At 50.4% G+C, this 13,097-nt stretch overlaps 1 protein-coding gene across 1 annotated transcript in view; it reads right to left on the reverse strand.

The window, feature by feature from the left end:
* The window catches only part of ADAMTSL3 (ADAMTS like 3), a 336,362-nt gene that overhangs the window by 57,177 nt on the left and 266,088 nt on the right, over positions 1–13,097 (reverse strand). Inside the window, exons 21-22 of the mRNA XM_080807956.1 lie at positions 5,393–6,464; positions 407–534 (exon numbers count right to left, since the gene is read on the reverse strand). Of these exons, the coding sequence (XP_080664082.1) occupies positions 407–534; positions 5,393–6,464 (1,200 nt within the window). The remainder of the gene's footprint in view (positions 1–406; positions 535–5,392; positions 6,465–13,097) is intronic.

A 13,097-nucleotide genomic window follows, 5' to 3' on the forward strand; every position in this document is an offset into this window, starting at 1 on the left:
GGGTGGGTATGCCTTGGGAGGCAGAGAGCTCCCTTTAGAGGAGAATTATTTTCTGGCATTGGCTGGTGGCCCTTAAAAAAGGAGAAGTTCGCACTGTCAATGCTGCCGGTGAAACTGTCTCATTCGTTCCCGGTTCTCGGAAGGCGAGCTCTAAAGCAGGCGTTTCCAAGATCGGGTCCGCAGGCCGGCAGCGTCGGTATGACTCGGGACCGGGTTAAAAACGCACACTCTTGGACTCCATCCCAGACCTACTGAGTCAGAAGCTCCAGGAATGGGGTCTAGAAATCTGTGTTCCGATGTTCTGACCTTCCCCTCGGGTGTTTCCACCGTTTCATGCTGACCTCTGGGAACTGCTGCTCTAGAGAACCCCAGACCGGGCATTCCGGGTTTCAGCAACGGGCATTACCTGCATAGAGCACCGGAGAACTCTCCACGTCCGACCCGAGATGGTTAGCTACCGAGCACCCGTACGTTCCTTGTTCCTTCTTTGTGGGGTTCCGTATCTGCATTTTCCCCATTCCAGCCAAGATGATCCTGCGGGACAGTTAGGAAGGGTGCTTCACTGCCCTGGGCGCACGGCACGTCCCAGGGAGCGAAGATGCAGAATCGGACCTGGGCTGGCGAGGATCCCGCCCGGAAGACGGGAGGGTGGGAAAGTCTTTCTCTGGGCTGGAGCTCAGAGACCGGGTAGCTGGGCGGTGCCTGGAGGGCCAGGCTTCCTGCCTCACTTTGCACGAGAGGAGACTTTTCTGGATGGACTCGATGCTTAATCCACCACAATATCAAAAAGACAAACTAGGAAGCGTCGGCTGGAAGGATGTTAACCCCCCATTTTGTGGCCAAATCCTTCCTCACAGACAGCAGGAATGGATTTTTCGGTTTGGGTTTGCACACGGGATGTGAGCGGGCCGTCAGTCAAAGGGACTTGGCTCTGGCTGTCACCTCACTGGGACGGTAGGAAGAAGTCAGAGGAGACAGTGGAGCCAAGACTGCGTTATACTGGCCTCGGAGCGGCCTGCTGAGAATCTGGGCTGAACCAAATGAGCTCCATACGGTTTCCCAGTTATGGAGAGCCATTGCCGCCGGCAGGTAAATTACCCTGAGAACCAGAGCTGGTCAGGTGTCTCCTGGCAGATGAGGTAATGACCCAGGGAAGAGAAAAAGGTGCTTGTTCTGCTTTTGTTTTAATTTTTTCCTAACAATTTGAAGCTGCTTCTTGATCACCTGGATCCCTGGTCCGTATACTGGTTTTTTTCCCCTGCTGCCTCCCACTTTCCAGATCCCAGCAACAGGGACCATTCTGACCACTAAAAGCTGTGTGTTTCTTCATGAACTGAGCTGGGGCCACTTCTCCATTTCCTGTCACTTCATGGTGCTCTCACTGTGCTCCAGCCATAATGAGCCCCTAACAGTTTCCAGAACATTCCATGATCTTTCATAACCCCGAGCGTGTGCATATGTGGTTCACTGCATTTGGAATGCCCTTCCCCCAACCCCCATTCTGGCAAACTCTGACTTACCCACTGAATCCTGGATCAAATATAATTTTCCCTGTAAAGCTTTCCCCAATCCTCCTAGAGTTATCTTCTCCCCCTCTGGGCTCCTTCTGCTCCGGTTTGTGTATTTATTTGATGAAATATCTATTTCTTCCCACCAGATTGTGATCTTTTCAAAAGCAGGGACCAAATCCTACTCACAGCTGTGCATTGACAGTGCCTAACACCATGACTCTTGTACAGAAAGTTCTCAGAATCCTCCAACGACTAAATGGACAAATGGTCAGAATACAACAGAACCATGGCACAGAGTGTGTGTACCAGCAGGACACAAAGCCCCCCCGCAACACACATATGAAATCCACAAAAGCGGGCAGAAACACAACCTCGGAATTGCCCAGACCAAAATCAGGAGCACGACAGACCTAGTTACTAGTAGGGCCAGACTTCACGCTAACGTCTGCGTCTAAAATCTAAAATCCCTATTACGGAATAGTCGATTAAGAACAACAACAGAACGAGTAACTGCATTTGAAAAATAAATACACTAACATGTTTTATAATAAATAACTAACATGTTTTCTTCAATTATTTCATATACATGTTCATAGGATTTGGAGATCTTCAAACCATCCCTTTGTTCTGTAGGTCTCAGCGGCACAGTGAGAAATCACGGTATTCGGCCTGGGTCAGTCTCTGGGCTGGAGAACAGCGGATAAGGGCTCCATAAGGGATGTGACCTTGGTCCCTGCTGGACAGCCTTACTCGTGACAAAGCCGATCTTTCCACAGGCATCAGCCCCAGCAAATCTACCCACTGTCTGCCCTTTCTGGCTGAGAATTCTTACTCAGATAACATCTAAACCCCTACGCGCCTACACACTTTCCTCCCCTTGGGTAGATGCTCTCAGAAACGTAATTCCATTTTGGAGTTACCTAGACTGAAAAGACATGTGAGATTCAGAAGAATGTATCTACAGGCAAGAACCTTTTTTGCCAAGGAAATGAAATGTATGGAGAACAAACTCATTAGGTTTGAGGAAGAAAATGGAAGAATGGATCTTATTTTTTTATTCTCTTAACAACTGAAAAGCGAAAACTTTTAATAGCCATATGGAATCTCTTTGGTACCCAATGGCTGATCCTTAAAGTACGGAGAAACCCATTTGAGCCGGATGTACTGAGTCAAAACCTGTCTTCATATGACCTCCAGGAGTCTCAGGCTCAGAAGCTCCTGTTAATTCCACATGGTCAAGGCAAGCTATTTGAAATCAACCCCACACACACTTACGTAGACTGACCACGCTCTCCCATAACCCCCGCCCTGTGGACACGGCCACAGGTGAATCGATCCCTTCCACTCACTCAGCCTCTGCTTCTTATAAAATGAAAATTGCTGAGCCGTCCTCAAAGGGTAGTCCAAGGACCCCAGAGGTTCCTGAGCTCAAAACCATTTTCATAATGATGCTAAGCCATTATCTGCCTTTCTTGCTGAGTTGACATTTGCACGGATGGCCCATGTGCACCAGGTGTCCCTGTTTCTTGGCTGCCACGCGCTTGCCACGAAAGCAAAAATGCCAGTTTCCCTTAGGAATGTCCTTCATGCGGCCTTGAGACTTAACTGGTTTTTTTTTTTTTTTGTCTTTTACTAAATCTTAACCCTCAAGCATGTATATTTTTAATGTTCTGTATACAGAACGGTAAATACACCCAAAGCCCCACACGTCTGATTTGCGAGCTGAACGAGCCCCCGGCCCCCTGCCCCATTTTTTCATGGAACACCATTTTTACTCAAAAGAATGGCTAACATTATAATTATTCAGGCTGGGGTATGTGGTAGCTATTTTAAAAAATTAACTGAAAGGGGCAGGCCCATTCAAGGAGAGCAACTGACGGTGTTGAATTTTCATGGACTTTCACGTGAACATTAAAATTTTAGGAAAATTAGTATCCTCCATGGTGAGCCTGGCAGCATTCCAAAACTCAAAGACTTACCTGATGCGCTGGGTAGTGACGTTGCAGAACGTGTGTGTTCTTTACATTGTCTAAGGAAACGGGCCAACAGCGGGGAGATCGCTGTAACCTGGGGAGCCGGTATTTTGCAAACGAGCACTGTGTGATATTACAAAATCACGTGCAGGTAAAAGACCCATTCTGAGCGCAAGATAAGGCAATGCTTCGCCGTAAGGGAAGAATAAAATGTCATCAATATGGCTTCGCAGTCCACATTCCAGCCGACCGAAATTACAGAAGCTACTATAGTCGTAAAAAATAGCCACGATTATCTGAAAAGGCTGTGAGAAATGTCCTCCTTTTTCCAACTCACATATCTGGGTGAGGCCGAATTTTCTCCATGAACGTTACTTACAACTGCGTATCACAATGTACTTAACGGAGAAGCATTTATGAGAATGCAGCTGTGTTTTATTAAGCCAGACATTAAAGAGATTTGCAAAGATATAAAACAGTGCCGTGGTTATCAGTCCTTTTCTTTAAAGATGGCTTTTTCAAAAAGCGTTATTTATGCGAACATGTGATGGGCTTCTTACTGTTATTTCTAAGTGGATTAGTAAATAGACATGTTCAATGTTTTGTTTCAATTTTTAATACGGTAAATATCGATAGCTATAACTCACATTAACAGAAGCTCTTTAGACTTCTTGGAGAAGCTTTTAAATTTTTTATTTTTTTAGGTTCAAAAGTGTCCTAAGGCCAAAAGATTTGCGAACTGCTAAGCTAGTTGATGTGGAAAGTTTATTTCACTGGGAAAACTTCTTTAGACTCTTGTGTTCAGAGTTCCAGGGCAAAACATGAGGAAGTTCGATTTGTTCTATCTTCTCACTCTAAGGTACAGCCTAATCATGTATCACAAAAAAGTGAGTTTTACCTAGATTTCTTCCACTGTTTCACGCATTAGGCTCAAATGCACTAACAGATGTGGTAAAAATAAAATTTGCATTTTTTAAAGTACAATAAGGTCTGCAAAGCAATTTAACATCTACTGTTCTGCTCCTCTTAACGATCTCAGGAGGCAGCTTGGGCTCTCTGAAGGCTCAACGGAAGCAGACCATCTCCAGTCCTGCGTGTACAAACAGCAAGACTTAGAGACACGGAAGGATGCAAAAATGAATTACTACCTGTTATTCCCTGCTGTTTCATGGGCAATGAATGAAATGCGCTATCTTTGTGCGGACACGCAGATCATGCTCAAACTCTGACTTAATATGGTGCTGTGAACATCTCAAAAACTTTGATCCTTACTCTAGAAGCTCATGACCTAACACTTGGCATGATACAGAAAAGTGGTTCAGATTCTCAGTCTTTCGACTGAGGCTGTCATTTGTGTGATGTCCACATTTCCCTGGTGGTGTTCAGGAGATAGGGTCCCTGGTTCTGGATGGCCTGTGAATTAGTCCTGGGATTCTGTCTCTTGGTGACTTCATCAGAAAGCTACGAACTCTCGGGGCCAACGTGAACGCCAAGGAGATACCACGTCTCCCAGATATAGAAGCACACCATAGATAAATTCTGATTTGCAGTTCCCACCTGGTGTGGGATTACTGCAAGGATGATTGCTTTTTTGAGGCCTTCTGTGGTTTATTTTTCAATGTTAAGGGCTCTGCAAAGAGAAAGGCTATGCATGCTTCAACTCAGTCCGACTGTACCCAGTCTTGGTAATGATGGGGATGGTAAGGGTTTAATTTTTAAAATTCCAGTGCATATGTGAAAAACACATCCTAACCTCTCTCTCTCTTTTTTTTTTTTTTGGTCTCTTTCCTAAAGAATCCTGTTGGAAACACATTCTCAGGAGAAGGAATTTGAAAGTCTTTTCAAGAAAACTGGAATGCCCATTAAGAAGGTATGACACAGGGAACACTGTATCCTTCTTTTACTTACTTTTCTGAGGGTTGTAACGAGGTCCCATCCTTGGTCCACGTGTAGGTGGCCTGACTGGGGGTGACGAGCTCACACAGTATATTGACGACCTCTGTCCTTTTCGTGATGTACACGGTATTTCCAATCCTTGAATTTATTGTTTTGTTAAAAGAAATCGAGGTGGGCTCGCTTTGCCTCCTGAGAACAGGTCCCTTGGGCCTGAAGGTCAGCTTGCCTGAGTTCTCCACCTCCGAGCCTTGAGGCCTCCTTCTCGTTTCCCCCCTCAGCTGGGCGGCGGGAGGCACCCCTTCCTGAGCACCCCTCCAGGGGGCCAGCGCTGGCTGCACCTTGGCTAACTCGGCCACCAGCTGGTAGATCACCTGGGACGCCAGGTCGTCACTGACCTCTGCGGTCTCCATGAGCTGACTCATGTTTCTGATCAGCTCCTCGAACTGGGCCGTCTCCATGCTGTACGCTCCGTGTTTAACTGCTGCTTCAAACTGTTTATTCTTAAACTCCCAGGAGTGAGGGTCTCCTGCAGAATTACTGCAGGGACCCAAGAGAGCCCTCCAGAAAGGCTGCTTAGCCACTTGGCCGTCCTCTGGATACAGCTCATTTTTGCTACCCCACAGCTGCCTCATTTTCTGCCACGTGGCTCCCAAGCCATTGGCATCCTTGTGGTCCATCCCTGGATATGGCCTCGCAGTCTCTGCGAGCGCTGGGGGCGCGATGAGCCGGTTGTCCGTGCCGATGAGCTTAAGAACCGCGGTCTCCCACGCGGGGCCGGCCACGCAGCGGTACGTGCCGATATCCGGGGCCGCCAGGCTGTGGATTTTTAGGGAGCCCGACTTGGTGACGCCAAGCCGCTTGGAGTTCTGCAGACAATGGCCATCCTTCTCCCACTGGATCAGGGATTTCTGGAATCGGCGTACTGGGCATTTAATGATCACCGAAGTGTTGGGCAGCAGATAGGCTCTGCCCCCCACGGTCAGGTTAATGCGCTTCTCCTCCCTCGTCTGGATGTAGACTCTCTGGACACCAAGGATCTGGGGCCCCTGCTCCCCAGGCTGGGTCTTCGTCTCTGGTTTCGCTTCTGCATGGGGGAAAGAAAGAAAGCGTGAACAGATATCGCCGTAATAGAAGCTTTCTGACAGTAGTCTTCCGGGCCGATGCAAGTCAACAAATGTATCTTTTAAAACAGCTCCCCATATATGACGGAATGTTACTCAGCCACCAAAAAGGATGAACACCTCCAACTTACATCAACATGGATGGAACTGGAGGGTGTTATGCTGAACGAAATAAATCAAAGACAATTATATGGTTTCACTCATATGTAGGATATAAGAAATAACACAGGGGATGGTAGGGGCACAGAGGGGAAACCGAATGGGAAGAAATCAGAGAGGCAGCCAAACCATGAGAGACTCTGGGCTCCGGGAAACAAACGGAGGGTCGTGGAAAGGGAGGTGGGTGGGGGGATGGGGTAACCGGGGGATGGGCATTGAGGCCACGTGAGGGGAGGAGCACTGGGTGTTATGGCCAGTAATGAATCACTGAACACTGCATCTGAAATTAATGATGTACTGTATGCTGGCTAATTGAATTTAAATTTTAAAAAAGGAAAAAAAAAAAAAACCCAGCCGACAATGACAAGATAAACAACAGTATGCCGTATATCCGTAGATTGAGGCACATGTCACACCTGCCTAGTACATTAGCAGTGAAGAATGGAAATCTGAATAAAGGGAATAACATGTATAAATTATTTTGCAAAGTTTAGGGGGGAGGTAAGGTGACGTGTTTATATCAGTAAGGGGTGCCTGACATCGGCGGGTGCCCCAAATATCAGTCACCCCCTTGCTGATACGACTCAGTCGGAGGCACATCAGCTCTGGGGGAGAAAGCAGGAGCGGAGACGTGAGCAAAAGCATTCGAAGGATCTGGAGGGGAGGACGAGGTGCCAGAGGCCGCCGGTAACCAGAGCCAGTCAGTCAAAGCAGCAGGCCCTGAAGGGGCACGTGATCCCAGAAGAAAAGGGAGAACCGGCCCTCTGAAGCCAGACAGACAGACCTGAGCTTGGACCTTAGCTCTGCCCCTCGGACAAGTCACCTGGTCTCTCAGCTTCCGGTTTCCTGCCTAGGAGACGCGGGGAACGCTAGTGCCTCCTCCGGGGGAGTGTGAAGCCCGGTTGGACGTTTATACCAAGTGCACAGCCCAGCAGTGAGCCCTCGATACGCACGACCTCCAAGACCCCGAGAGGTGACAAAGGGAGGTCCGAGGGGACCCCCTCACCCCCAGAGAGGTGCGGCTGGCTCTAGCTGGTTCCCGGACGTGGGCTCCAGTGGATGGCCTCGGCCCAAAGAGGACACACCTTAGGTCTCTGCTTCGGAAGAGGAACCTGCCGGAAGGTTCACCCTCGCTGAGCCCCGGGGTGATTCTGAAGGTGGGGGAGGCACGGCAGGGGTGGAAACCTGGTCCCTCTTTGATGATACCCTGAGGTCCGTAGGGACCTGGAGGACCTAGAAGCAGCACGGGGTGACAGAGGGGAGATGGAGGCCTAGCTGAGGTATTACTAGACTCGGGAGGTCATGGCATCGGGGGCCTCGCTAGCTTGGAGGATCGTGGTTATAGGCCCTCCAGTTCGGGCACCGGCTGGGACACACCAGGAGGAGAATCGGACTGAGTCCCCACTTAGACGGCCTTCTCCAGCCCGCGGCAGTAGCTACGGTGGGTCTACCGAGACCCTGTTTTTCCAGAACAACTCCTGGAGTCCTCCTGCGTGGCTATGACCGCCACAGGGCTGAGCTGCTTGCTGGGGTGGGGCGGTACCAGTGCATCCAGGAAAACCACAGGGCTGAGCCCATAATTTCTACAGTAGATGTTCTTGGTGAAGGACCCGTGTGAGTCTGCAGAGTCGCGATTGGTAGGTCCGACTCTCGTCCGGGCTTCTGCCCGCGATGTTCCTCGGCCCATCTCCAAGAGGAGCTGGGTGACCTGCCACACACACACACGCTTGCCTGCGGGGTACAGTCTCCGTGGAGGAGGTCAAGTTCACCCCGCCAGCTGAGGCATACAGATGGTCTTTCGCTCGGCAGCACACGACGTGGAACGTACTGTCACACGTTCAAAGGCAGGAAGAAAACTTTGGGAACCACTGGCCCGTGTATAGTTTATCCATTGTTACAGGCAGCGATGCTGTCCGAAAGACGTCGCAACATGCACGGCACGGGTGTGCAGACAGAAGCTAGTTACTGACCATTTGGAAAGTATGTCCATATTTTTTCTCTTTTTGAGAGAGAATCTTAGGCAGGCTCTGCTCTGATGCAGGGTTGCATCTCACAACCCTGAGATCATGACCTGAGCTGCAGTCAAGGTCAGACGCTTAATCAAGGAGCCACCAGGGCTCCAATATGTCCAGATGTTAATGACTGGTATGGGGGGATTCAGTACCAACTAAAGCCGAGGCTCTCCAACTGCGCTGCCTGTTAGAAGGTATTATTGTATTACTATTCGTTCATCTCAATCTCCTGGGTCCCATCCCCAGAAATTCTGACTTATGGTGTGCGGCCTGGGCATTGGAATTTGGTTAAGTTCTCCGGGTGCCCAAAACGTGCAGCCAAGTTTGAGAGCCCTTGCCTCCCCCCGACCAAGCGTACTGCTGGATTAAACCAAGGCAGCAGAGAAAGGCGTTCCTGACCCCATTTCTTTTACTGAAAGGCAATGTGACGGGATGTCGCTGGTCGAGAGAGAAGGGAGAATAAGGAATCAGCATGTGCGTTCTGGTGCGAACCCGCCCAAAGTCTGTGTGGCATGTGGTGTCTTCTGGAAGAAGACCGAAGGAGGATTTCTTTCTGGGCTCGGCCTCAGGGATCATCTTACCCTGAGTAATTAGCTCGTTTCCCAGCCAGTGCACACTGAACTGTGTCACTGACCCGGCTGCCTCTTCAAGATCGCAGCCGTGTTGGCAAGTTCGGAGCCAAATCTGTGCCCACACAGGAGAGGAGGGCACAGTTCCAGACCGAACCATGTATTCACCTCATTCCTTTCTCATTCCCCGCCTACTTCGAATTTTACTCACCTAGTTGCATCCTATAAACAGTTTCAAGTGGCCTATCATCGTGCCAAGGCAGGATGCGTGCACCGGGTCTGTGCCCACACCTGAGCATCTACACAGACGCGTGCCTCCCTCCCTAGACAGAACCCTCCCGGTTATGCACAAGGATCTCAGTGAACGCCCCATCTGGTCATGGGTCCCTTGGTGGCCGACAGTGGAAGGACGGATGTGCACATGGATAGCTTCAAGGTCACGACACAAACTGGGCCAAACTCAGGCTTTTGAATCTGTGCAACTGAGGCACATGAGCAGACAGGCTACTTCGGGGTCAGCATGCTGCGAAGGATGAGGTCATCGCTGGAAAGTTCCTGCACTTCCTGGGAGACGGAGGCCCATGTGGGCAATGCAGCACATGGCTCTGGCTGAATGGTTCCAGCGGGGGGATGATCTGAGGCCAGTAGAGATCCACACAGCATCCCAGTGCCCTACACATGACCAGGGACATGGCTTCTCATTACCTGTTGGTCCGCTGGTAGCCAGATGTTCCTCAGTTGAGGCTGAGGCTTAAACCAGACGGGGCCCTGACTCCTTCCAAGGCAGCTGGGGAGTCTAAAGGAGATGGGCAGTGTGGAGCCTTGGCGAGGAAGCTGCCCAAGGGGCTGGGTGAGCCACGTGAGAGGGTGTCCGCTCCCTCTGGCTGCATGCCCAGTCGCAGGAAGGTCAGCCCTGTGACCCTGGCTGGCTCCCGTCCCAGCCCGGCTTTCGCAAGTGCTCCTGCCGGGTAGAGCAGGTGAGTTGGCAGGTGTGCCTGCGGCGTGATCCAGGGTGTGGGATCTGCCAGGCTGCCGGGTTCCACAGCGTGGGCCCGTTCTTCTCTTGGGACGCCTGTGGGTTCCTTTGGAGAAGTGCCCGGAGCGTGACATCGCTGGACACAGTTAGGCAAGAACCAGTCTGGCTTTGGGTGACTGCCTCCTCCTGCCCCTGGACGATGCCCCCGAGTGGCAACACTGGCTCAGCCTGACTCAGGAGGGCACCTACTCCGCAGAGAGCGGCCAGGAACCTACGGCTTCCTCCTGGAGGGGCTGCGGCGCGTGCAGGGTACCGCCCCTCCCCCCACCTCTCCGCTGTGCAGGATGTGAGAAATGCCACATCTTCTGGCTTTTCTAGAAAAGGTCTTCTAGAGGTCTTCCTTCTGGTCCTGTGCCTGCCTGCCCTACCCAGCCCTGGGAACCCGAGGCTGTCTACAGCAACCGTGTCTCAGCTCCTTGCTTGTCCGAGTCCTTAATTCCAGTCCTGTCCCTGCCGTAACTCTAAGCCTTGGTGCCAAGCCAGCCTCCTGTCCCAAGCCATCGAGGCCGGGTATGTACACTTGCTCTGGCCAGCACAGGCCTCCAGTCACGCCCGAGTGGGCTTCAGCTGAGATGCGGCCTCTTAGCCTTCTAGAACGGCCCAGCACCATCGGAGGCCCCCGAGTGTGGCTGCGGGGCTGGCGCTGGCTCTGGGTCCCTCCTCGAGCTCGGAGGAGCCGGCAGGCTCCCTGGAGCCCAGGCAAGGACCTGCGCACGCTGGACTCTTGGCAGACTCCGCTGAGGGTAGAGGCACGGGAGTTGAGGGGGGCGGGGGGCGCCGCGGGTCGGACTTGCTAAATGAGCCGGGACGGCCCCGTGGCCCCGGGAGGCCGCTGCTGCGGCTGCCACGTCAGCCTGACGGTGGCTTCTGTTTACCGCCGCTCGGCGCTTTCCAGCCAGACACCGTCTGGCCTCGCTCGCGGCTCCCTGCTCAACGCTCCCTGGGAAAGGCCACCCGCGGTCTGTCCGGCCAGTGACACACGCAAAGTCTCCCTCCCACGTTCTTAGTGGCCGTTGTAGGCCACACGGCCCCCTGAATCACTCGCTTCTCCGGCAAGTCCCTCCGCTCACGCGTTCTCAACCTCACGGGGGCCTTTCCCGCCGCGGCTCATTGGCGCTGCTCGGCGCGCTCCGGGGCCCCTGGTGTCGCTTCGCACTCTGCCCTTCCCCTCGGGTGACCCTGCAGGTGTCCTGAGCGCCTCAAAGCCGGCTAGCTTATCTGACCTACTTGATCTTGTCCTGGCTATCAGTTCTGGTCTATCAGTCTAGTTCATCTAGCCTAGTTTATCTGGTCTACTTTACTGGTCTAGTTTATGAACCCTAATTTATCGGTCTCGTTACCTAGTCCAGTTTAACTGAATTTATCAAGTCTTGTTTACCTAGTCTAGTTTACCAGTCTAGTTTACTGGATCTAGTTTATCTAGTTTATCTGGTCTAGCTTATCTGCCTAGTTTATCTAGTCTGTTTATCTGTCTGGGTTACTTGGCCTAGTTTATCGTTCTACTTTACCTGGTCTAGTTTACGTAGTCTAGTTTACCTGGTCTAATTTATCTAGTCTAGTTTATCTGTCTAGATTATCTGGCCGAGTTTATCTGTCTAGAATATCTGGTCTAGTTTATCAATATAGTTTATCATTCTAGTTTACCTGATCTAGCTTATCTGATCTGGTTTATCAGGTCTAGTTTACCTAGTCCAGTTTATCTGGCCAGATTATCTGGTCTAGTTTATTTGGTCTAGTTTATCTAGTGTAGTTTATCTTTCTAGTTTACCTGCTCTAGTTTATGAAGTCTAATTTATCTGTCTTGTTTACCTAGTCTAACTTACTCGAATTTATCAAGTCTAGTTTACCTAGTCTAGTTTATCAGTCTACTTTATTGGGTCTAGTTTATCTAGTTCATCTGGTCTAGTTCATCAGGTTTAGTTTATCAGATCTAGTTTATCTGGACTAGTTTATCTAGTCTAGTTTATCTGCCTAGTTTATCTAGTCTGTTTATTTGTCTGGGTTACTTGGCCTAGTTTACCTGGACTAGTCTGTTATTCTAGTTTACCTGGTCTAGTTTACCTGGTCCAGTTTATCTAGACCTAGTTTATCTGGCCTAGTTTCTAGGTCTAGTTTATCTGTCTAGATTATCTGGTCTAGTTTATCTAGTCTAGTTTATCTGTCTAGCCTGGACCTCTCTCTGGGGCTCCAGACCTAATTATCCTCTGCATATCAGAAATCTCTTCCTGGTACTTCAAATTAAAAATATTATACTCTAAACACCTTATGTTTGCCCCCCATCCCATCCCAAGTATCCTCCTCTTCCTGCATTCCCTGAGTTAATGGCATCACTTTCTCCCAATTACCCCAGCCAGAAAGCAGAAAGTCATCATGATTCCTCCCTGTCCAGTGGTGTCTGGCGTCTGGCCCTACCTCTCACCAGCTCTCGGATCAGTGAGGTTGTTAGTACCTGTCCCCAACTCTGCATTCAACTATGTCACATCGGTCACCCAAAGCTGGCCACGATGGGAGTACTTACACCACAGAAACCAGCAAAAGAAGCAAATAGTAGCTACCCTCCCTCCTCACCACCCGTAGACCCCAGAGCTGGTTGTTAAACACTGATAAGCACAGCCCATCCCTATCCCTTAGCTCCCAGCTTAAGGTACTTAGGTGGGATATTTGAAACATTCTGAGAGTCCACTGCAATGCTCTCTCACCTAGATACTGCCACAGTCCCTCACCCAGACTCCCAGCCTGCAACCTTGTATTTATCCAATGTGTCCACAGAGCTGTCAGAGTAAATAGACCAAAATAAAATCTGACTGTGTCATCTCCTTC

Source organism: Martes martes, assembly GCF_963455335.1.
Source record: "Martes martes genome assembly, chromosome: 7".
NCBI classification, from domain to species: domain Eukaryota; kingdom Metazoa; phylum Chordata; class Mammalia; order Carnivora; family Mustelidae; genus Martes; species Martes martes.